This window comes from Micromys minutus (assembly GCF_963924665.1).
Source record: "Micromys minutus genome assembly, chromosome: 1".
In the NCBI taxonomy this organism is placed as follows: Eukaryota; Metazoa; Chordata; class Mammalia; order Rodentia; family Muridae; genus Micromys; species Micromys minutus.
Genome location: NC_137969.1, coordinates 180,103,669 through 180,130,382, shown reverse-complemented (window position 1 = coordinate 180,130,382; position 26,714 = coordinate 180,103,669). Strand labels below are relative to the sequence as shown.

Sequence of the window (26,714 nt, the reverse complement as noted above, 5' to 3'; positions counted from 1 at the left end):
AGAGTGATGTTATGATGTCTGGAGAAAAGGGATCCACAGCTTCTGGATGGTGGGTGCTCTGCATGAAACATGCCTTACACTCCTGCCCCTTGGGAGTGAAAATGTATAGATAACATGAATAGAAGGAACACTTATGTATCCGGACAGTTACCTCTCCTGTTCTGACTTTGTTTCTGTAGCACCTCACATTTCTGATCTTTACACTAAAAGTAATTGATGGTGTCTAATGAATTCACCAGAAAAGACAATGACCTTCATTAAACCAGTCATTACAAATGTGTCTCTGAAATGTCCTGCCCAAGGGAGAGTGAGGGATCAAGAAAACTTCAGCTGAAATCAACAAAGAAGTGAAATCAAACAAGATAGAAGGCATTCCATTTGAGATTTCATTCAACAGCTATTTATTTGTTGACTCATTCCCATATGTGTAACAGGCCTCTTGTCAATAAGAGTCCCTTGTTGGTATCTGATGAATAGACAATAAGACTCTTGTCAATAAGTGTCCCCTGTTTGCCTCTGATGAATGGGCTCTTGCAGTGAGGGAAGGCACCAGAATATAAATAACGAACATCATCTAGAAGTAAGCAAACAAACAACAAGTGTATCATCTGGAGAGGTGAGTTGTATGGAGAGAGAAGACAGAACAGTATTTACATCCAATGGGATAATATTTAGTCTTAAATAAGAAAGTTTTTAATGCATATTGCCACAAAAAATATTTAGGCTGTTAAAACACTCCGTTAGCCAGAGTGAGTCAGGCATATTTGTGATTAGTGTCCTGGCAAAGAATAGGAAGACAGAGTCAAAACCGTGTTGGACAGCTTGGCTGTCCAGGGACGTGTAGGTCATTAAAAATTTGTTTTGCCCTGAGGGGGATGATGGAGATCTGACCAAATATGCTGCCCTGGCGAGCTGCTTTTCTCATGAGGCAGAGGGAGTCATGTAAACAGAACCAGAAAAATGATTCTGACTCCATTTAGGGTGAGGACACTAATAGTCTTGTGTAGGGGATGGGAGATGGAGTGGGTGGGTGGGAGTAAGTTTCTAGATGACGTCCTCAAAGTGTAGACAGTAAACTTTCTTGATGCATTTGTTACAGAAAAAAAATAAAATCGCTAAGGATAGAAAAATATTAGCACAAGTGTACAAGTTGAGAGAACAAAAGGAACCATGGATTTGGTATGTGTGTGCATGTACATATACTGTGAGTGTTTGTGTGTTTGAAGTTTATGTTGGAGTATTCTTGTGCTGGGCAGTATTTGGGGTATGATGACTGGGAACGTTGGGAATATGTATATTTATATATACATTGGACATTTTATGTGTTGTGTGGGTATCTGTTGGGAATTGGTGTGTTGAGTACATATAGAAGGGTATGTATGTGTAAGAAGAATGTGTGTAAAGTGGAAGGGGTTATTGGGTTATGTTTTATGGTGCACGTGCTGAACGTATATGCATTCAGAGAAAAGTAGGTATCAGATGCATTTGGGAGGGTATCCCTTATGTATTTAGGAAGGTAGATTGTGTTTGTGTGTGTGTGTGTATGTGTGTGTGTGTGTGTGTGTGTGTGTGTGTGTTTAGAGCTGGATAGGAAAGATACAGTGATTAGAAATATAGGACATGAGTCAGGGCTTGTGTGGCTGATTGTAAACATCAAGCATACTGGGTGTGATCTGTGATTGCAGCACAGTGACCTTACCCACAGAGGCCCTTGTGATTTCACAGTGATCTAAGGTGATAGAGATGGTGGGAATGTTTCAGGCAACTATCCAGATGGGACACAGTGCTGTTCTTTGCCTGTCCCAGTGTGGACTGTCACGAAGAGTTTTCCTGGGCAGTGTTGCTCTTTCTCTCTTATGTACAAATATAGGTATAGGAAAGAAATTGTACATAATGTAATGTGTACTTTGTTTTGTAAGAAAAAAACATGGAAAAAAACAAAACACCTTGTATCATTTGTGAATGTCTAATTCATAATCTGATGCCTTTAAGCCATGACCTACAATTACATATACAGAAAAATGTAGACATGACTTTCATCTGTAATTCACATATGCATGAATATAAATGCATGTCATTGTAAATCAGTCATGCATGGGAATGAAATCCATCGTTTGAAGTGACATAAATCAGAACCTGGTACAGACCTCTCCAATATTTCAGCATCTCTTTGTTTACTAACAATTGAATTCCCCACAAGAAGACAAGCAGAATCAAGTGGGGTGTGGTGAGGAAAGTGGGGTATCCTCTTGGAGACAGGGGAGGAGGTATGGGATGGGGAACGTTCAGGGAGCAGACCAGGAGGCAGGTAGCAGCTGAACTGTAAAGGAGGATTAAATAATAATAATAATAATAATGATAATAATAATAATAATAATAAATAATAATAATAAGAAGAAGAAGAAGAAGAAGAAATTAATTAATTTCCATAACCTCCAATGTCTCCTCTGCCCTGGCATCATTACCAGGTGTCTGGCTCTGGACATATTCAATAGCTTTGTGTTACCCCAGAAGCGTGCATCTTTTAGTTCTCTGGGTATGTCCAAGCCCCAATCAGGGCATTTGCTCCTGCTCTTCCCTACACATGACCTTCCACACTCCGTGCACTGTCATTTTCAGTCAGTTTCTGTGTGCCCAGAACCAAACCCACATCAGTCCCTCCTGTGGCCTTCTGGGTAGTTCATGTTTTACTCCAGTTCTTATTGAACGCTTATGTTCCTATGAAACCGGAAGCTTGCAGGGTGGCACAGCTACAGCCTGCTTGATTGTTCAGAGACTCTTTCCAGTTGAGAAAGTTTATGAAGACAAGAGATCAGAACTGTCTGCTCACCCAGCTGATGCTGTACATACGTAGTAAGAATCCATGACCTGAAAGAAGGGAATGGGTTGGCCTTGCAAGGCACACTTGCACTTGGCCAATCGGCAGCTTCTGAAGAGCTCCTGCGGAAGTGGATTGTTAGTAAAGGGAGACACAGACCGTGTGCCCAGAGAGTGAGCGAAGCACGGGGAAGAAAGCCCTACTGGGGACATCCTTCCATGAGGCTTGGAGTAATGGATTTGAATTTTCAGGGACACAGAGCTGAACTGTGCCTTGCAAGACACTGCCATATTCTCGTGAACACCATGCCGAGCCTGGGTTCTCTTGGCCCTCAGCTTCCTCTGCCATTGCTCCCGTGTATTGACCACTCCGCGGGCCTCTCTGCGTGCCCACAGCTGTGCTGTGGCATGCTCCTCGGTGACCCATCTTCCCCATTTCAGCTTCCGTTTGCTGTTTCCGGTGACTCTTCTAACTAATGTCTACACTCGTTCTTCCTTTCGTCCTGCTGTTTACTTTGTCCCCGGTATTTGTAGGTATATTGTATGTGATTGAGGCTTGATCCATAATGCATTATATTTCCTCTTGATTTGTGTAATCTGCAATCTCTTTAAGGGCAGAGTTACAACCCATTTCTGTTTCGAGACCCCATCTGCTCAAGTGCTTCTCACAAATTAGGGTTCAGTAAGTGATTCCTGCATGAATAAAACCGTATTTGGGAATAAGTCTGACTTGCATGACACAGAGATGGCTCAGAGTGAAAGCACTTGGATGCACATGAGGACCTGAGTTGGAATCCTCAGTAGCACATAGAAGCCATATGTATAGGGCACGTTCCTCCCAGCTCAGAAAGGCTGTCATATACAGCAAGAATACAACATGACCATTCATCAAACAAGTTGGAAGGTGAGAAATGAAATCCACATACAGGACCTGGCATCTGTTCGTGCTCATTCACACATGCATATGCATCTATACACACACAAAAATGCAACACATTTTTTTCAAGCTACATAGCTGAGCCCATTTCTTCTTCAAAGGCAGACCAAGAACAGTGTTTCTTGCTTCTCTCCTCTTCTCGCATTGGTACATATCAAGTGAGTGAGAAGTGTCTTTCACTCACCTCTCAACACATGGCATCACCCAAGACTGTGAGTCACAGTAAACTATTAGCGAGCTTCACTGAGAGACAAGGCTTTGCCTGACTCACTGACAGTGTAGACAATGGATTGGCATTGACCAGACAGGAACTCATACCAGAGGTCTGACTCTGAGGAAGCACATACTCTGAATCCATTACGTGAATTTCATAAGAAGACATTTCCAGTGTTCTTTTCTCTGTTCTGTGTTTACTATCTGTACACATAGTTCCTTCACACACCCACACACCCACACACCCACCCACACACATACACACACACTGTACATATTCCTAACATTTCACTATTATTTGTGTGGGTTTTACCTGGAGACATGTAGGAAAGGAAAAGGAAAGCTGCTCTTTGAGGTAAAGGGAAGACACCAGCATTACTGCTTTCAGAACCTCATGTGTAAGCATGAGGAGGTGGATCTCCAGTTGACTGCCCTTGAGGTTTACAGACTAGCCTGGCTTCCTGTACAGTCTTTACCTTTTCATTTTCATAGATGTGAGCAAGAAGCCTCAAGAGTCTGCCTTGATGAATTCTTACCATAGTGAGGGAAGATAAACATTTTATCTTTAAATTGTTTATTCTCATATACTTAGTCATAGCACTGAGAAAACTAAATGATATACATTGTGAGGTCCAGATCAGCCTGAGGTATATGGTAAAATCATATCCTTAAATGTGTTTGTGTGTGTGTGTGTGTGTGTACCTATGAGATTATATGTGCTATATTTACTTGTATATATGTTTGAGAATATTGTTATTCTCTAAACTATATATGTTTGTGTCCAGTTGTTTATATGTTTATTTTATGTTTTTCTTTATTCTTGGGTTTCTTCATGAGTCAAGAAATTCTTTCCCATTGCTACTTAAGAAGGTACTAGATGATTTCAATTTTTTTCTAATGATTATGTAAAAGGGTGAATTGAGAGTCTGATCAGCAAGTATCTTTAACTCTTCTAAACTCTACATTGGGATTAACATTCTGGAAAGTGACTGGTGACTGAGTGACAAAACAAAGAGGACTGTATTTGGAAGTCGCCAACATCCACTTGAGGTCACCAACATCTTCATGAAGTCACTGACATCCACTTTAGTTTAGACTTTGTCCATGAACAACTGTCATTAAGAAGGTGTCTTTAAGAAGTGTCAGGAGGTCATTAAGACCATCTGAATGGTCATCCTGGCTGTTAGCTAGAGGAAAGGCAATTAGGACGTTTGGACAACTTCTAGTGGTCTTTGCTCATTGTATTTCTTTAATGCCTTCTCAGCCCTGCCTCTTTTCTCTCTTATATCTATTAATTTACTGAGTGTTTCCTGTGGCCAAATATCTCTTACCTCTTTTTTAGTACCTCCTATATCAAGTTCTGGCAGTGGTTTCCTTTTCTAACTCATTTTTTCTAAATAGTTCCCATTTTTCTCCCCTCAAATTTTATTTAAAACTCGTTTGCTAGGGTGGAGAGGTGGCTCAGTGGTTAAGAAAGTTGTCAGTGCCTGCATGCTGGTTCATAAGCATCTGTAACTTCCATTTCAGTTGCTCCAATAGTCTACTTTGGCATTTGGGGTACTGTATACATGTGAAACGCACCTATAATAAACAAATATTTTTAAAGTTAAAAACTAAAAGTTAATTTGCTGATAACATTTCCATTATTCAGACAGTAATATTTCTTATCTGATACTTAATATTTTAAAGGATATTAGTTTCAGAAGTTTACACAATAGTTAAGTTTTTACCTGTGTCTTTCGTATCTTCTGATATGAAAAAAATGCATAGAATCTGTGGATCTTGCTTATTTCAGTTCTTTTTTAAAATCTTACTCAAATGGTAATTTTTTTCCTTTCCTTAAATTCTAGAATTCTTGAACATTTGTCACTTGATACTTCATTCTTCATTGTTCCTCTCTGCTCAGTTACATCTCTGTTACTCCATGAACTCATGACTACTTATCTGACTGTATGGCTCATAATCCGCTGTTAGTATTACTTTTTGTATTTCTGGAATTGTGCCATCATCAGCCACCCCAAACTTTTCTGCTTGAGTCCATTTGCCCTTGAGCACACCCTCTTCTCTTCCGGTAACTCCCTTGTCACCACACTCTATCACATATTTTATGACAATGTCCTGGAGCCAATCACTTCTCAAGAATCTCTATCAGCTCTACAATGACAGAATTTGCAGGTCTGCTGGGTAAGAAGGGTAGGATATCCCAAACAGACATATATCTTTCACTTGTTCTCTTTAACAACAGACCCCATGAATGCCTTTGCAGAATTTATTCATGAGAAATTATACTGCCTTTTATACTCTGTGTATTTATAGCAGTCTTTTGTCTTCCGTGCATACCTTAGTTTGTGTTGCTGTAACAGAATATTATTGTTGATACAGAACATGGATTTATTTAGAAAATGGTTATGGAGATTACAGTGTTCAGAATTGTGGTGCTGGCATCTGGTATGGGCTCCCATGCCATGTCATAACATGGTGGAAGGACATACAAAATAGGCATAGGACAGAGAGGAAACTTGGCAAACTCATTTGTGCCTCCGGAGCCCACTCCCACGGCAAAGGCAATGACCCGTACTCTAACAATGGTATCTGATTTCATTAGAAGTTTTGGAAAGGGACACAGACTGTGGATATTCCAGATCCTTGCCAACGAAAATAGAGCTTAAGAACTTCTGGGCTATCTCTTTAAAGGTTACCAAATATGGGGCTGGAGATTTGGATCAGCACTAGCTGCTGTTCCAAAGGACATGGGCTATAGTGGCTAACAATCATCTGTAACTCTCGTTCCATGGGAGCCAACGCCATCTCTATATTCTGTGGATAACAGGTACAGCGATGCACAGACATACTGTGGGCAAAACACTTGTGCACATAAAATATTTTTTTCAATTTATCAAAATAAAGAGATTTGGGGAATATGATTTCTGTTTATGTATTATAGTCAAATACAGTATGTATATATCAGCAGTAGGAAAAGAATTAAGATGGAACTTGAAGTTGAATGAATTTTAGCCATGGCAGTGTTTGCAACAAAGTAGACACAGTGTACTAATTGAAGTTAATGAGTGAAAGGTCACCCACCAATGTCACTATCTGTAACCAGTTGTTGCCATATAGTTCTTTAGTTTAACACAAAATTTGCAGAATATTTTGCATAAGAACTTCATATAGTCATAAATACACAGCTATGTCATTCAGCAAACAGTTTCTATCTGGACAGATATTCTAAGAATGTATCATTTGTAAAGGCTAAGAATTGCTCTGAAGAGAAACTAGTTTATTAAGAATGTATACTTTGAAATGGAAAATTCTACCAGATAATGTGGTATTCAACTTCCCTTTCTTTTGCTGTTACAATCATGACCAAAGCAACTTGGAAAAAGAGGGTTTTGTTTTGGTTTACACTTTCAGGGCAATGTCCTTTCATGAATGGAGTAGGATAAGAACAGGAAGGAGTGCTTGCTTGGGTATTCATGTAACATTATCTCTGGCAAAGGGAGGACAGTGGAAACTGGAAGAATGCTGCTTGCTACTCGCTTGCTCAACCCCAGGGCCATTTGCCTAGGAATGGTGCCATCCATGGTGGGCTGGCCATCCTGCATCAATTAGTGATCAAGACAGTTTCCCAGAGACATGACCACTGGTCATGTCTGGTCTAGAAAATTCCTCAGTTAAAGTTTCCCTCTCGAATGACTCCAGGCTGTGTCAAATTTAGAACTAAAACTAACTTGGATGTGTAGTAGGCTTTTCCCTCACCAGGTTTTCCATAGTCTTAATTTTAGTGTGAATACACCTGTGTAAGACTCAGTTCCCTGAGATGGGGCTTGATTGGAAACCCCTTGGCTGTGAATCCAGAAAGACTGGCACAGCAAATGTGTTGACTGTATCACAAATAAACCAGACCAGGTATTTGCTAAGAAAGTGTCTAGTACCCACCGAAATAAAAAGAGGAACTTGAGAAAATATTCTGGATTCTTTGAGAGGGTTTACTGCCTTGTCTTAATAACACATGGTCACTTCACTAATTGACATTGGTGAATAATTATACATGATATTCCATTAAAAATGTCAGAGCTGATACTGTTGAAGAAAACAATATTATGTGTCTCTTTATGAGATCATAGATCCATACTAAAGTGGCATAGCATTATTGGGAAAAAATTAGTAACTTAGGCATAGTGAGTAGAATTATAGATTTTACTTAATTTCATTAGTGAATGATTCAGACTTAAGTGACTTTTCCAGCTGTTGAGAGGACCACTTTTGGGAAGCTAATTGGCCGGCATTGTGAGCTAGTGGAAGAGGTTATAGAAAAAAATAGTGTTGAGTTAGTTTATATATTTCTCTAGATGAGTTTCATTTAGATATTTTTAAATTTCAACTTCTCATTTATGACATTCAGTCAAAATTTCTTCCCATAAAACTGGTTTGTGATTGTTATCAAAAATCAGAAGTGTTTCTTTTTTTAAAAAAAATAAAATAAAAGAGCTGATTATTCCACTACCTAAAGATTATTCTTAGAACACTTGCTCCAGTAACTTCTCACCAACAGAAGTCTTCCTGGTAAAATTCATAATAGTGTGCTATTTGCTCGTTTAATTATATAGATGTTGGTATTTGAATTTTTATGATGGCTCTCTGAGCTTCAAGCCCTCATAAACTTTTGTTTCCTGAGGTCCTGCAATCATTTTCTCTCAAAACTAACAGGGATGGGAAGGGTCAGAGCCCTGAGGAGGCTGAGAGGTGAGTGCTGATGTGTCTAAATGGGGCCAGCAGGGGCTGCAGCCAGCAACAAGGCGCATTCCTCATGTGTCTGGCCTTGGACTCACTTAAACGTCATAATCTGGATCCTATTAAGGGAATTTTGTGTTTTTCCTTTGTAAGAGTCACCCCCTACCATGACAAATATTTTTAAATATATATATATATTTTAAGTTGGGAAAGCAAACTTTTTCCCAAAAGAAATTTATAGTTCAAATTTATACCAATTTCTTACTAACTAGAGCAAGCTAGGCTCCCCCTAAAGCTTTGGTTTTCCTCTGTAAAACATTAGTCTCCTTTGGAAGAAGCAGGGTTTTCTTTTTTATAGGCAACTGGATAAAACAGCTACAGATGTATGTGTGATGTGACATGCTTCAGAATGTACCTGCAGTGTGATGAAAAAAAAAAAATAAGAAAAGAAAAACATAAAAGGAAAAGACTGTATTGGGGGCTAAAATAACAGTGTTCACATACGAAGGGAATGATAAACTTTGAATCCGGTTTGCATTTTCCCTCCTTTTTTTCCTGGGAAGGGACCGAGGCGGTGCCAAGTGATTTTTACATAGCGGGGCTTCTAGGTACCCACCTTTCCCATGAGTGACTGCTGCCTTTTCGCTGTGCAGGACTGTCGTGATGCCTGTGGCCAGAGAGTTTGATCCGGACATGGTCCTGGTGTCTGCTGGATTTGATGCATTGGAAGGCCATACCCCGCCCCTAGGGGGTTACAAAGTGACAGCAAAATGCAAGTATCTCTTTCAGGACTTCATGAAATGCTATGACACTGTACACCGTTTAGACCTTTAAGATGCATTGCTTACTACCTTTTACGTGAGTTCAATAAGCTCTGGGGAGAAAATGATTGGCATGGTATTTATCGCTCCGTCTCTTTCGTGTCCCTGGAGAAATTTTCACTGAAGAAAAGCAAAATGGTTTCCTATGGCAGACTTGATGGACGTATCAGAACCTTCACGTGTTTTCAGAGTCTTGGTTTTCATTTAAAGACTAAAATGGTATGACTTCTGTTTACATTATACCAACTGATTTGAGAACTCATAAGTCTAGAGGAGCTACTGAGCTTTGTGCAAGTAGACTGTCCTTTATTGCATTGTGTATGGGATGGAAATGGGTATTTGGTAATTAATGTTATGTGCTTTGGGTACAAATGCAGGCTGGATCGTGCTTCAGCAGTTCCCAGAGTCTCTGAGGTCATTGCTGCTCCTCTGCTGGTTGCAGAGACAAGTTTTCTGGCTGTTCTCCATAGCATCCAGCTCCCCAACAAATGAAACAAATTTTATATTCTATTTCATTTGAATACCAGGACACCATGCAACTTATCTAGGAAGAGAATCTTTGAGAGCAATTTTCTTGCTCTGTGTATGAAAGCAAAGGATATCTACAGTCCATGCACATAAATATACATTGACACTGTGTGTACCTACTACGCAAGAAAAACAAAAGCCCTGTAAAACTGCACAGTGGATGGTATCCAGTATTGCATGCGTTGGGCAAGTTGAAAAGCAAACAGAACAAAAACAACTCAAGTTGCTTTAAGTGGGGGAGATGAGTTTGGAATGAATGTGCTACATTAATTTGAAAAGAACCAAAGAAAGAGATTCATGCCAACCTTTGTTTTGAGCTGGCTGCTTGTGTGAGAGCATTTCTGCACTCTAATTGTTCCAGTAACATTCTTAGGTAGTGGCTATTTTTAACATCTATTATTTACCCTGTATTCTTGGTGCCTTGTTGTCTATTGAAAACATATTAAAACAGGCAACTCCATACAAACAACAGAATATAGATAATGCATAACTTTGCTAAAATTGAATACATGGGGCATTTTCTTGTATTAAATATCTATGCTTTTTCTGGTGATGTTGCCCTCAGAAGTTACCTCAAATAGAATTCATTCTTCCCATTGCAGATAAGCCACACTTGAGGCAAGGCTGGTGACTAGTTTATTTTGAATAAAGAAACTCAGATGATAAAAGACATATGGATAGAAACGGAGGGAAACAGAAATGAGGGAAAGAGAGGCCCTTCTCATTAAACCCACACAGCTCCCTCCGGAGTAGGAAAAAATGCTGGTCTTTGAGTCTTTATTTTTTTCTTGCCAAGAACGGGGAGAGGTTTAACATGTCTGTCTCTCAGAAATAGAAGGGACTAATCATTGTGCTCAATTTTGGAAAATTAGTTTTAAATCTCAGATGTCACGTTGAAAAGTAGAATAAAAAATAATAGCAATGTGGTCTCTTATGGTTATAGATACTAGAAACATTGGTTCTAACACTTTTTTAAAAAATTTTTGCTTTAGTAGTGCCAATCAGCTTTCATTGCCATAATAAAGTAGCTGAGATAACAACCTTATGCAATAGGTAGGGGAGGTTTGTTTCAGCTAACAGCATCTGAGTTTGTAGTCTTTGGGACTGTTGCTGAGAACTGTAATGAAGCCATACATTATAGCAGGAAGCAAGCAGAGAGTACAACTGTTTGTCTTATTCAAAGTGACAAAAAGAGATGGTAAGGCATGAGTCTGGTGTCATTCTCTTCAAGAGCAAGTCTTCAGTGACCTAAAGGCCTCCCTGCAGACCTCACCTCTTCCGTATACTCCATCCTCAGCACCTCAGACCCAAGTTCTGTCAAACAGAGAGCAATGAGATCTTCAATGTTTTAGATCTAATGTATCTGTATTTATATAGGGTAAACTTTATTGCTTTCTGTCCCTCAAATACATTGGAATATAGAACATTCCATCCTTTCCTTCATCAATCCCTAGCCCCTGCCTATCGGTTTCCTCCTTAGCTCTTTTGTGCTCAAGGAGACTGTATGCTTCTTTCCAGAAGCAGGCACACCTAAGGTTATCCATATATAATATTGCTCTTTGGTCCTCCCTTTGCTATTAACTAAGGAAAGCACATAATGAGGGGAGGGGGAGATCTTAGCATGCAGAGTGCAGGAGATGTTATCCAGAGCCATTTACAGATGTCATAAATGGAATTAAAATGTATTTGTACTTAGTTGAAATTGAATGAGCCACGTACTGGATTTCTTCTCACTAAGAAAAAAAAACCATCTTATCATATACAAAGATAACTGGAATGTGTGTTCAAAAGCTCATAATGAGGCCAAACCCCACAAATACCATCTGGGACAATATGAACCCCAACATCCACTGCTGAACAATCGCATGCACCATCTTAGGGAGGGTTCGGTCTGATGGCTTTTATCGCTATGTAAGTTGCCATCTTAACTGTGTGGAACCTGGGTTACTGCACAGCCTTCTAGAGTTCTCAGCTGGCTCTGCACTGGATTGCTGCATTCACATGCCTCCCCCTTCGATTTGACAGACAGGCGATTGAAATTGAGATCTCAGTGCTCCATGCCAGAAATCATCCTCCAAGTGTGGAGTCCCAGAGTAAAGTTGAAAATGGGGTACAAATTTGAAGTAAATTGTAACTAAACTATATGAAAACAAATGTTCAACTAAGGTTTTTTTTCAATTCTGGCTAATGTCATTCTTGCTCCAAGTAAAACCCTGGATGGTTTGAGCTGAGAGCCATTTTGAGGATACTGTCATTTCAGACATCTGAAATTTTTTTTCCTTGGCACATCAAATTGAATTTTTACAGTACTTTATTTTGTATTTTTGAAAGGAAAAGAAAGATCAAGTCAAAACAACAATGGATTTTGTTCACTTAAACATCTAAATAGCTGCCTAACTTTAAAAGAAAGAATAAAAAAAAAAAAAAGAAAGGCTGGTTTGATGTCAAAAGTTTCAGCTTAAATACAGAGAGGTGATTTTACATTAAAAGGGATTCCCAACTGCTTTCTTCTTCCTTCATTTTTTTGGTTATAGCTACAAAACTACAATGTAAGGGTGGGTTTGGTTTGTACTACAGTTGAGAACATGGTTTAAAATGGAGTTTATAAGTGTGTATTTAAAATTTTTATTCTTTTTAAGTCCAGAGCCAAGGTTAAGTTCCATCTAAAAAGAAGCATTCTTTGCTCTAAGCCCAGAACCAAATGTGACCTTGAAATTATCCATTTATCTTTCTAAATATTCTGGTTCAGATCCAACTGTCTTCGTGTTATAGTTTAAGAAGTTAAGATAAATATAATTATAGTTACAGTTATATACCGTGGAAGCAGTGTCACAGCCAAGGTGGTTCTTTACCTCACAGAGTTCCTGGCTTTGTGGCTCTATCACCTCGGAAGGTCAAAGCTCTTTAGTTCAACCTAGTTTTCACAGTGGGGCTTGCTTTTTCACCTCCCATGTATGTCCGTGTTGCCTGTTTTCCTTGTCTGTAGCAGAACACTCCTATGGGCAAGTTGCCTATGTCACATAAATAAGAAAATCTTTCCATTGTCTGACAGACTGTGTATTATTTTAAAACCATACTCAACGTTTGCTTTAATTAGGGTGCTGTACTTCCATTTTTCCAGATAATACAGCATTAAGTTATTTAAGTTTTGAAGAAGAAATGAGGCAGCATATCTCAGAGACTGGCTTTCCTATCGTTCCCTAGATTGAAACTTACTTTTCTGCTGTTTGTAAATCCCGTCCTCACTCCGAGGAATGAGGCTATGATGGGGAGGAAGCGTGGTACTCCTGAGTAAGTAGGAGTTAGTTACTCTCAGGGAGGAACAAATGCCCCCTTATTAGTTAGTCTGGGAAAGTCATTCTCTAAAAGGTAGGTGCTAACCCGAATAGCAAATAGGTTTAAAGGAACAAACTTGTTCGATATGGCAGACTGTTGACTGATGCCATCTGCCTGTAATGTCTGCATGTCTGCATCGTGGTACTCACATGTATGCGGATGGCTGAGGCTTAGAGTGTCCTCCGTCTATGCATTTTGCTAGTTCAGAGTTAAAAACAGACTGAGCCAGAAAGTACGTTATGATGCGATTGACCTCTCGCTTTTACTGTGTCTTTCTCTCCTGCAGCTCCATATCTCCCTTAAATTGTGCATTTTTTAAAAATCTTCAGTTTTCTCCTTACTTACAAAGACTCTCATCACATTTACCTGTGTCCTTTATTGTATAATTCTTCCTTTTCTCTAAAGGAAAGTACATGTCAGCCTTGGGGAAAAGTCTATCCACTTGCTGTGTCTTACTACTTATCTCTAACTGAGGAGTCGGGGTTGTGACTTGTGTTGACAGAATATTAGCCCATGGCAACAAGGATGGAGAGAACAGTGTCTATAATCAGTAATAAGCAATCTCAAACTTCTCTGCTGTGTCCCTTTATACTAGTGTTAAAAACTGGAGGGATCTGGCTTGGGTCTCCACACTCAGAAGGCAGGGGATGGGGGGAAGCTGTCGTGATCCTGAAGCCAGTCTGCTCTCTATAGTGAGTTGCTGACAACCCAGGGTTACACAGTAAGAATGACTCTCAGAACACCACCATCACAACCCCCCCCCAAACAAACAAGGCTCAACAACAGTAAGACCTGGAGCAAAGGGGTCAGTTCTGGCTCTCCAAACCTGCCCACCCTCAAGTTATCTTCTGAGGCAGCTTTCGTGGTACGAGGCTGCACTATGACGTGGGGTATGGTCCACAGCATCTTTAGAGAAGCAAAGCTGATGGTGTAGATCTCCCATCTCCTTGCTGCTCTGTAAAGGGTTTCATTATCAGCTGTGTTCTGATCACCACCACTTCCTTTTCAGTTTGAACCACAGAAACAGAGCTCTCAGAATATTTTTATTAATACAAATCTGTATCTCTAAAAGTTGTCCCTCACAACTGTGACTTCTAAATATTTGCCTTTGCTGTGAATTGTATTGAAAAAAATTTCTAATAGTTAAGTGAGGAAGCCGTGATACCTTCTGAACTCTGGGCCTTGGACAAAATGCCTACCCTAGCTATTAATATCTACTAGATTATAATTGGCTGGTTGTTGGTTAAATGCAAGTCACTGTAGTAGCCAAGTGTAGCTCCTTTGCTACAGTAATGCCCTAATATGCACAGTACCCTATGCTCAGTCCTTGGCAAGGTATAGACCAGGTATAGAACTACACACTTACGAACCCAGCGCTCAGATGTAGAGGGAAGAGGGTTAGACGCACAGAATCATCCTGGGTTACATGTTGCATTGGAGGGCAGGCTTGGATACACGAGACATTGTGTCAAAGAAATAAAATAAAACAAAACAAAGAACATTTTAATAAGCCAAGTGCATGCATCTCACATTTCCTTATTGTGTGCAGAACTGCTTTGTAATAAATCCAGAAGCATTTGGACAGACATCATGCCTGTGGAAGGAAAATAAACAATCATTTCTCTGTGGCAAGGCTGCACAAGCCCTTGCCTACCTAAGCACTTTACATTTTGTTTTGCTATATTGAGAGAGAAAAATCTACTCTTGACATTTTAATATAATACAGAATACTTTAATGCTAACGCATTTTTAGCAATCGAGCGACCTAAATACTGTCAACAAACAGAAAAAAGGCCTCACTCCTCACTCAAACACTGGGAGTTCAACTCAATAACATATTAAGAAGATGTGTCACAATGGTGAAGTGACATTTAGCTAATGATGTATGAGTAGTTCAGTACTGCCAAATTTAAAAAAATGTGACCTACCATGCTAACAGAGTAGAGGACAAAGCCACGTGATCACGTCCCTAGATCCCAACAATGAAAGCCTTTTATGGTAAAATCTCTCAGTATCTCAGGTAAGATCATACACAATAGTGAAAAGCCAAAAGCCTTCTTTTAAGACAGGAAAGATGTGGATGATGCCATATTTGACAATTCTATTCAACCTAAGACTGGAAGTGCTAATCAGAACAATAAGACAGGAACTAGACATGAAGGCCATCTCTATGAGAAAGAAGAAGAATAAATTCTGTCTGTGTGCAGAGGATATGATTCTGTATGTATGTATATATGATCCTAAAGACTGCAGAAAAAAAACTATAAAGACCAATAAATAAGACAAGGAAATTGGATCCAGCTATCAAAAAAGTCCATAATACATCTATTGACAGTCTATGCAAAACATAAATGAAGAAAATAATCCCAAAGCTGGCACTCAGATGACCACAAATTCTTACAGACTATTTCTCAACTAATGGAAGAAACTCATTTCATCTTGGCCGAGGGATCATCACTCATGCTCTACCAGAAAGGCCTGCCGGAAATCGGGCAGTGTTTGTGCACGGCACTGTACTTGATGTATCTCTGCATTATATAAGTATGCTTGTCACAATTGAATGTAATAATAAGCTTAAAGCATATCCTTTTGCATTTTATTTATTATTAGTAGTATTATATTTTTAGATTTTACTTCCCTGGAATGTTTAAGCACAATTCTTCAGACATTTACATTTTGAATTTTAGAAGATAACTGTTTTGTGAAATTCACAGTGTTGAAGAATAACATAACTTGATCTCCTCTCTTCTGATTTCCACCTTTGTCTATTCCCCACTAGGTTTAGAGGGTTATTAAAATTATCTCTGATGTATAAGTTTAGTCAGAATTGGGAAAAATAAAAAGTGAAATAAAATCTCCAGAGCAGTGAGTTTCTTCACTGAATAAAATTCAGAACTATGAAAATATAGAAAATTAAATCTTCACAGCAGTGAAGCTTCTTAACTGAATGAAATTCTCAGACAAGCGGTTGTGCTACTATCCTGGTTTGCAGGCTGTGCTCCCCACTTGGCAGGCTGTGCTCCCCACTTGGCAGGCTGTGCTCCCCACTTTGCAGGCTGTGCTCCCTGTGCAACATGAGGTTTTCTTGCAACAAGCAGTCGGAATTTGGGGCTATGTTTTAACACTGTTGCATGTCAGCATCTCACTCTATTAAAGCCTCACCAATTCCAGTCCCCTTAAAGACATGGAAGCCGAAGTATAGGACATTTTCAAATGTATGGGGCACAATCCACTTACAAGTAGGAACTGATGCAAATAAACAGCAGGGCCTGTTAAGGAAAATGTCAGCATCAGACCAGCACATCTCCAGTTAGTGAATAATTTTCTTTCTAAGGACAACCAAGAGATGTACTCAAGTGAATGAATTCTTGATGTTGACTTTACTTCCCTTCATTTTCTCACCCAATTGCCTGTTCCCTTACACTCTGTGACAATTCAAAAGCAGGTTTCAGGGGAATAGTTTCTACTTGCTGTGCTTAGTTACTGATAACATAAAACAACCTTTAGCCTAGGATGACCTTGCTTAACCTTGAAGACCAAAATTGCTGTACTTGTCTATAACTGGTGCCATATATCATTGCTTATGAAAAGAAAAGGTATATGGAGAATTCATTCTGAAGGAGTTTGCCAACTGCACAGTCTATATTAAAGTATATACAGTATTTCACTAATATTAATGTGTACTTTTTCATACTTTAACATGTATGAAATTATGATAACCTCTCTATTCAGTGACATTTAGTATCAGAGCAGCAATGTATTTGTATTTTGATGGGGTTACATAACAAAATGATTATAATTATCTTGTGCCCCCAACAATGGCATCTTGTAGTAAATGTAGTATAATATATTTTATGCTGTGAGATACTTTTTAGATAGCACCCAAAAGCCACACTAAAATTATAGTTTAGATTAAATTTTATATTTTTTTTTCAGATTTCTACTGATTCAATTTTGAAGAAATTGAACCTGCTATTATCAGAGGGTTAATTAATGTATGTTTTACTGAGTTGGTTACCAGCTCACATATTACTTCCTTTTCTCAAAAGTTTCATAGGAAAGAAACTCTTTGTTTCGATGACTACTACAGTAAAATCACTGGCCTCACTATTAGTTTCTCTCCATCACTGTGACAGAGTACCCAAGAAAACAAGGTGTTTCAGAGATTTCAGTCAATTTTTATGTATACCATTGCTATATATGAAGAAGGAGATCATAGAGGCACAGCAGGGCAAGGATGCTGGCTTACACCCTGCCTTCAGAGAGGGAGAACATGAGAAAGGTGTCAGGGAAAAGAGACACTTCAAAGCCATACGCAGTGACTCACTCCAGCCATGCTTCACCTTTTCTATGCTCCAATGGTTCACTGATGAAGTCATTAATTGCTTAAGTCACTGGTTTTTATGATCTAGTCACATTTTTAAGTTCCCTTCCTCCAACACTATTAGACACTAAGCCTTCAATCCCTGATCCACTGGGAAATATTTCGTACCGAACCATAACCGTTTCTCTTTCCTTTCAAAAGTCAGATCAATACCTAATGAGTCAGTCTAACAATTTAGTAAGTGATGTCACAGGTCTATGTCAGTAATGAGTGAATGAATTGAAATGATGTGTCCAAGAATTACTGACCAACCTGGATGTACCTGAAAAGTCATCAAGGAAATTATGAGGTTGATTGTGTTCCTTGCACCCAAAAGACATTTTCTCCTCAGTGGTCTCATGGGCCACAGCGTCTATGAAGTGCTTTAATGGTTTCCAAACCAGCAGGCATCTGCCTCACCTGGAGAGCTTATTAGGTGTGCTGGGTCCTGTTCCAGAATTTCTCATTGAGTAGGTCTGGAAGGGAGCCTGCAATTTGCATTTTCAAGTTTCTAGGTTCTGTGGATGGTCTTAGATCAGGGTCCATGCTTTGAGAACCAATGGGCTCCCTATAGAAAGAAAAGATGTGGGGTCTGGAGTTAAATGGTGTGTAGTTTGGGCTCTAATTGGTTTAAAATTCAGTTTTATGTGTTTTTATTTCTATTTTTCTCAAACAGAATCAAATAAAAATTATGTTCACATTAATTAAGTATAGAGCCATTTTAAATATCAGTAAGATAGGAACTGTAGAAAATGCATATATGGCATCTTAGAATGCTAAGATATGAATGATTTTAATATATGGCATCTTAGAATGCTAAGATATGAATGATTTTAATATATGGCATCTTAGAATGCTATGAGTGATTTTAATATATGGCATCTTAGAATGCTAAGATATGAGTGATTTTAATATATGGCATCTTAGAATGCTAAGATATGAATGATTTTAATATATGGCATCTTAGAATGCTAAGATATGAATGATTTTAAGTATACTACCTTTCTGGATATTTCTTTTTCTATATGTCAGAATTCATGTGTCAATGTGTTTTTATAATCCTATATGAAAATTAATATTAAATTATCAAAATGTTGAGGAAATTTTAATATTTGAAAATATACAAAACTGCCTGAAACATTTAATTGTAATTGTTTTGTTTTGTTTGTTTTTTTTAATGAGGAGAACTTCCTCTCTCTAGGTTTACACCAACAGGGTCTTTCAGTTTATCACATCTAATGTTGAGATTATAGCTACAGACAAATGACTGGGAATTGTGACAATTCTCAAGCCAACCAAAGTCATGGTTTTGAGAGTGCTGAATATTTAATCTGTTCTGTTCAAAGATTCCTCCCCTCACATTTCAAATCAAAAATCACTTCTGTTTATTTTGGTCCATGGAGTCTAATCTGTCACTGGACTGAATACCATACATTTCACTTGATCCCTAGGACACAAAGAACTCTGTAGAAATGAGCAGTCTCTGGTCTTAGAATTGCTTGCATTTTAAATGCACAATATAAAACGTTATGAGATAGTCTACATTGCTCAAGAAAGGCAAGATGCTGCTCTTTGCCATCTTGCAAGATAACAATTAAAAGGGCTGAGCTATCAGACAAGAAGAAAAGCTTAAAGCCCAGGAGGCTGTGACACACTAAAGCGAGGGTCCTCGAAGCTAAAAAATACAAGAGATGTCAGCATCACAGCTGATTCTTCTACAGAGAACCCAACAGAGGAGTCCAATTTGTGCTTTCAATTTGCTTTGTATTCCAAAGGCCACATGCAGGCAAAAGGGACAAGAATGTAAATGCCAGATCTCCAATTAACTAACCTCCATATTATCTTACTGAGAATGGGCACAGAAGGCAGGGGAGTCACAGTGCACAAAGCCTAGCAGTCAGCACTTGAGAAAACAGACCACTCATGTGATCTAGAACTGTCCCATTACCTCCCTGGGCCATACAACATCAGAAGAGTGGTTTTTCCTAAGGCCACAGCTTTCCTCTTGGAGTTTTTACATGTAGAACTCACCCTAAATTTGTCACCATCACATAGACCAAAATGGATTTTGTCAATGTGGAAAGCCAAGAACATTCTTACAGGTGTTACACCCACTCCAAGCATAATCCACAGAAGCCCAGACACAAGGAGACATCCAATATGCACAGAAAGAGAAAGGCAAAGTTACAGAGCCAAGTCAGTTAAGAGGGCCGAGAACTCCTGAGTTTTACCACAAATCAGGGCTAACATTCTGATATTTACTCATAGATAAATTCAACTTACCTCTATTAGAACTACTGAAATTCATCTCTAAAACTAACCTAGAGAAATAACTGATACAACAGACAATAAAGTACAAGCCCCCACTTAAATTTGTTCATTTCATTTCTGAAACGTACCCTTTATAAGGGCATTATTATTAGGTCATCCCAGAGAAGTTGTATGAATTCAACTGGTATATAAGTTCTTAGGTTTCTCAACATCACTTCCCAATGTGTGGAATTTTTCAGCATAACAATATTTCTTGTGTAAAGCAGCTATAATTCTAACAGAGCAAAATGGAAAGGCCTAGGATGAGAACCATGAAGTACCCAAGGCTTGCGTTTGTAACACACCTAACAGCAGGATCTGTACTGAAATGGCTGCACGTTTTCAATTTGCTCTGCACTGATCAAAACTCTCAGCAGGAAAGGATACTCATTTTCAAAGCTGTGTTATTGTCCCGCTGAAGACCCGGGCCCGAGCCCCACCCCAAACACTCAGCTTAATAATATTATTTTCCTATAGCAGCATGCACTGCCCACTTTTTACCACAATGGGCCTCGTTCCCCCTTCTCCCCAGGCTGACATCTTCTGTTCTCCCTTTATTACGCTCCAGTCTGATGTGGCTGACCTTATCTCCCAGCTGAGCAGATGGTCACAGACTACCCGGGGAACAGCACCTGTCCAGAACCTTTTCTCCTGACTCTCTTCTTTGCTTAGATACATTATTAACTATCCTTTTAGAGACGGTCTCACTTTGTAGCTCTGGCTGATGAAGTCCCTATAAAAATCAGGTCTGTCTTAAGCGAATTAATTATTTATTTCTTTTAATTTAATTTATTGGTTTAGATGGTAGGTTTATTCTTTTGAGATAGGATTTTCTTATGTAGCTTTGGCTGTCCTAGAACTAGCTCTGAGACCAGGTTGGCCTCGAGATTAGAGATCTACCTGCCTCTGTCCCCCAAGCGCTGGGACTAAAGGCATGCACCACCACTGCCCAGCATCAATTTCTTAAAGCTGGCTCTGCTGATTCTTTCTTTAGGACTTGTTCCTGATGATTTTCCAATCCTGTCAGCTTAGACAAAGCCTTTTGATTTTTTAGTGAGCCTTAAACACATGAATTTTTTTACACTCCAGTGAGATTATCTATTGCATAGGTTTGTAAAGATTAGAGATAAAGGTTCATCTGTCTGGAAAAGGTGTCATTTAGCAAGCACACAATAAATGCCCACCACCATCAAACAGTCCTGATACCGTCATATGTCTGAGAAGGCCTTAGACCTGGATCCTAAGTTTAATGCACACATAGCGTACCACTCTCCTGCACTGGAATTTTCTATATATAGGTTAGTGTGTTGTTTTTGTTTGTTTGTTTTGTGTCCTGGAAAGAGATCCCAGGGCCTTTTAGAAGCTAACCAACCACTCCATCATGTAGGTCTATTATCAGACTTGAAGGAGACATTACTTTGAGAGACGGATTTGCTAAGTTGATCAGCTTGGCTTTGCACTCACTATGTAGCCCAGCTGGATCCAACTTTGCTGTCCTGTTACCTCAGCTGTGTAAGCACATGGATTACACACATGGCCTATGACACTGACCAGGTCCGTGTCTTAAGAGCAACCTGTTTGAAGTTGGAAGCCAGTTCTTTGCACATGCAGAGCAAATATCCTACCAGTGACTAACTTCTCAATTCAAAACTATGGACCTGTTAAATGCTTCAAACCAACTTACAGACCAGATCAGAACTAATTAGCCACTGCTGACCAAAGACTTAACTACCAGTGTTTGCCTTTATGAAGCCTTTGTCTATTCATGGCACAACTCTCTCTGAGTTTTGCATAAGAATCAGTCTAGCTGGACAAAAACATGTAAATTTTGAAGGCTAGTGATAGCCCCTCCAAACAGCAGACTTCTTCACTTGGTAAATGTGACCATAAACATGTCAAAGATGTCCATATAGGAAAAACAAGCCTCCTTTTACTGTTCTGGATATGAACGAGGTATAAAAAAGAGGGGGTCTGTCATTGAGACTGGGACTGTGCTGTGGCCCAGCATAGTTCATGACCTTTTCCAAGGTGTCTTTCTGAAACTGTAAGGATGGTTCCTGGAGTCTACCAAAGAGATTTTGTGTGTATGTGCGTGCAGGTATATATGTATTTCTCTCCGGCAGCACTGTCACTCAATTTCAAATGAGGAAGAAAGATGAAAGGATTGATCGGGAAGTGACAGACAGGCAAAGATTCAGCAGCAGTAGACTCTCAGGCCCAGGTAACAGCACAGGATTCATTGTACTTAGCGACCTCTCCCAACTCTGACCTTGTGATTTCAGTGAGTCTCTCTCATGTGTCTTTCACAGTGCATACTTGTAATATCCAATGGTCCCTTTAGACTCTATTATCTCAGGTTCAAAGTAGATCACAAGCTCTGCTGACTTATTTGCAATTGTCTGGCTCTCCTATAAACAGCTCTACTATGTTAGCCTTAGTTAAGAATGTTCCCCCTTCCCATAGCTCTGCCCTGTACATATTCTCCTTTTTGCTCTTGTGCAATTATCTAAATGAGGCACAGAGAAGAGTCCCGAAAACCATCTCATTGCCTAAGTAGCCAGCAGAGGGAATCTTTTATTAAATGGAGCTAATTTCACCAAAGTGCCTAAAGAAAATGGGAGTGTCTGCTACTTGGGGCTGTTCCAGGAAGGTCGTCTGCTTTTAAAAGCTGCGTTTCATTAAGGATCTGTGATGGTCACTGGAACTTTGCCTGTTGTTTTACTCAGTAGTCTCTTGGGGACTATTTGGCACTAGGGTGCAAAATGAGCTCAGCAATTAGGGAAAGACACCACTGCAGGCACTAGAGTAAATCACTGAGCACCAGACTTCACAGAGAGTAAGTACCAGGCCAATGTAATAGCCCAAGGATGCTGGGGAGTCTGGCTTCTCTTCTTGCCAGTGCATTCTGGTCCAGCTCCTGCTGTCATAGCCACCAGGGGTGCTTTCAGGTATTTGGCAAGTAGAAAGCAATTTCAACCAACTTTTCAGGCCAACAGAATCGATCACCAAATGTTTAGAACATTCATCCCCTGAAAGTGGAGAACTCTCACACACTAGCCAGTCTTGCCTACATAGCAGAGCCAGTTGAGATAATCCACAGATATATAATAAACTCAGAAAACAAAAAAAAAAAAAAAGAAAAAGAAAAAGAAAGGAAACTAAGTGAGCGTACAGTGTGGTGTTAAAGACTAAGAGAGAGCAGATAGTGTTCTTTCCAGTCTTCTTTCAGGCACGAAGAATCTATCTGTTTAAAGAATCCTATCTGCTCACCTTCAAATGGAAAAGGAAGTATTTGGCTCATTAATACAACTTTACAAAACTTTTCTCTAGAGTAACAAGTGACACAGACTAGTAATAAATGCTTATAATTTAGAATAAAATCAATTACTCTTATTGATTGTTTGTAACAAGATCATCAGATAGGCAGCTTTACTATAACATACACGCCCCACTTATAGAGCAGGAAACAAAAGCATAAAATGGTAAGAAACAGCCAGAGGTATGAACAGCTGGGATCTGCAACTGGAATATATTTCCTATTTATGTTCATATGACCATCTGGACTTAGAAACAAGAAGAGCTCTCTCTGTCTCTGTCTGTCTCTGTCTCTCTGTCTCTGTTTCTCTGTCTCTCTCTGTCTCTCTCTCTCTCCTGCTCTCGCTCTTGTCTGACATTTCCACTAATATTTCTTTTCTCCCAGAGTAACATTATGTATATAGAGAGTATAATTTTTCTTCCCCTTAAAGAAGCTAGACCCTGACTTTCAAAAACATGCAGTAGTAACTTGGTCCCTGAGCATGATTTACTCCCATCATCTTCTCTCTCACGGGGACTAATTAAAGGTTAATGGAGAACATACAGCATGGGGAAACAGGAGTGATGGCACAAACAGAAATCCACACTGGGATTAGTGGTGCAGACATAGCATACAGTAAAACTGCTCTCAAGACTGAGACACAAGGACTGTTTCAGCCACAGCATGAGTTCAAGATCAACAACTGAAGTGAGATTGTTCCAAAGTTTTTTAAAGTCACAAAAAGGCTCAGTGGTCAAGTGCTTACTTCCCATGAGAGGTCATTGATTTAGTTCCCATGTTGGGGGAGGGAGTGTTCAGAAGATGTAGTAGGCAAGGGAAGGCGGATCATATTTTGAGGTACTCATAAAGGTCTATGAAGACCTGCATAGGATGGTTGATGAAACTTGTTCTTTTTAATTTAAATATGGCGCTCCAATCAGAAGCTGCTTGGCCTGCTTTTCATATCTTCCTTTCACCTGCTTAGGGGTCATCAGGTGGTTGATTTATGAAGCTTGTTTTTACCAGACCCTCATTTGTCTTTAAATAGCATTATTATTCTCCTGTCTCCAGACTGTAGTTGATTGTGGCTGCCTGTTTTTCTTTTCTTTTTTATTCTGAAGTTGAGTGTTGAGTGCCTACACAGAGTTTCCAAGTGGGTAAAATTGTTTAAACAACCCTTTTTGATATGGATGCGATTCAGGTAGTGACACTAGAAACTCACCACACTTCCAACTTGGTGCCCAGCAACTGTGTCCTTGCCTTTTTTCCACTGAGCCCGGGAAGGTGGTGAAAAGCAGAGATAATGCTGCAAACTGCAAACAGTGGACAAATAACCTCTCACTGCAGGGACACAGCATGTGTAGCTTCACAGTTGTCCTTTGCACCATGGGCTTTAGGATGGGGAGTGAATTGAAAACTCAGGTTCCTTCCTCATGAATACTATGGGTTATAATGATGTTGGGGTGAGTGGATCAAGCCAAAAAGAAAATTAATGAGTCAATTCTCTTGCAAATATACTTTGCATATTTCCTCTATGCCTCATGAGCTGGTAGATTTGGAATAGTGTCACTCTGAAAATAAAAACTAGAAAGCTGTGCTCTCCTACCGTGTATATTTAGACTACTGATGGGGGTAATCATTGGTCACATGTGGGCATGAATTTGTTAGGGTGGCAAAAACCCTGTTAAAAATGGAAAAATTTGGTCTTGAATAAAGGAGAATTAATCTGTACTAACAGTGGGAAATGCAGAGTACATGGTCCAGAAAATAGCCTGTCTGTAGTGGATACAGTGATCGACAATAGATGAAGTCTACTTTACTTGGGTTTTATCTCAGTAAATAAGGACATGATTATTGTGAATTAAAGTGGGGGGGGGATTCTAAACTTTTGAAAAAGGAAGATATTCACGATTCAGTTGAATTATGTTTAAGATGAGGATGTGAATCTATTAGAAAAAAATGTCCTGGGACAACATCCAGGACAGGTATAAGTGTCATAGACAGTGCAAAGTCAGAATAGTAATGTCATTGCTACCAGCCATACTCAGCAAGAAAGGCTAGGTGCCTGTTAGGTAGAGAGTTGGATGCAACCAGAAATATGAATGCACAAAATTGGCAAGGAACCACCTCTGTGTGGGAGTATGAGTTTAAACTTGACTAAAGAGAGGGGTAAATGAGGAGGGTATGGGAAATGAGAAGTTGGTGGGATTCTGGGATGATAAAAATGTAGAGAGATGCAGACAGAAGGGCCTCAACTACTTGGTCAGTTGCACAAAACTACACAACACCAGCTGCCAGAGCCAAGGAGGGAGTGCCTGGGTGTTCTGGGTTAGGGTGATCCATCTGAGACCACAGCTAACCCTGGCAAGAGGAGACTACAAGAGCATAAAAGGACTAGTGGGCTGTGGATCCTGACATTAGTGCAGCCATGACAACAGAGTCAGAACTAGAAAGATAGGAGGCAGTGGTGAGGAACACGGGAGGCAAGGTGGATATTAAGGAAGAATGAAAATGATTACAGGTGAAGATAACGAGATGTTATCATCATATGAACAGTTCAGGACTTACATCCAGTCCATGGATTTTAGATTTTATTAGGTCTGCACGCATCTTAGTGAGTCTTATCTCTTACTGACTGGAGACATTGATGAGATACAACTAATTGTCACTTAAATTTAATATCAGAAAATGATAGGTCAGCTCTTTCATCTACCCCAGCAGGAACTCTGGGTCATTTCTCCCTGTGGGCCTGAATAGTGGGACTTTAAATTCCATCTGAGGCTTATTTTCTACACGATTGCCATGACTTTTCAGGTGAACAATTTAAATGCAAGCTTTGTAATGACGTGGCATTATTTAATAATGCTTATATAATTCTTAAATAAATATATTTCTAGACAGGAAAGATGATTATGTCCTTGGTGTAGATTCTATACTCTTTTTCCACACAGCCTTAAAAATGCCCATCTGTTTTCTTGAACCATCAAGGAAACCTTTGAAATGAGCAAATAAAGACCTGACTCATGCAAAAAGGAAAACTCAAGGTAATACTTTCTTTTTAATATGAAGGAAATTCCATTATTTATGATAATATAATATATAACATGACTCCTGAAATCCAATTAGTCTTGACATATAAATGTGTAAAATTTCTCTTTTTTTCTGAGGTAAAAATTTATTAATGTTCAGTCATAGGGGGAAAATTACAAAAAAGACAAACTACTTTGTGATCCAAGCAAAATCTGTATATTTCCCAGAAGTTTACAATGACTTTGATAAAGCACTCAGTCAAATCAGGCACGATTCGTTCTCAATCATCCTTAATAGCACGAGGTAGGAGCTTATCTTCCCTAAGTGCCC

The 26,714-nt window shown here is 39.3% G+C and overlaps 1 protein-coding gene across 1 annotated transcript in view; it reads left to right on the top strand.

Annotated features, from left to right (window-relative positions):
• HDAC9 (histone deacetylase 9) overlaps positions 1–26,714 on the top strand; it is a gene marked incomplete at its 3' end in the record, with an annotated part of 448,608 nt that overhangs the window by 343,756 nt on the left and 78,138 nt on the right. The window contains exon 22 of the mRNA XM_080912023.1: positions 9,355–9,514. Coding sequence (XP_080768149.1) covers positions 9,355–9,514 — 160 coding nt within the window. The remainder of the gene's footprint in view (positions 1–9,354; positions 9,515–26,714) is intronic.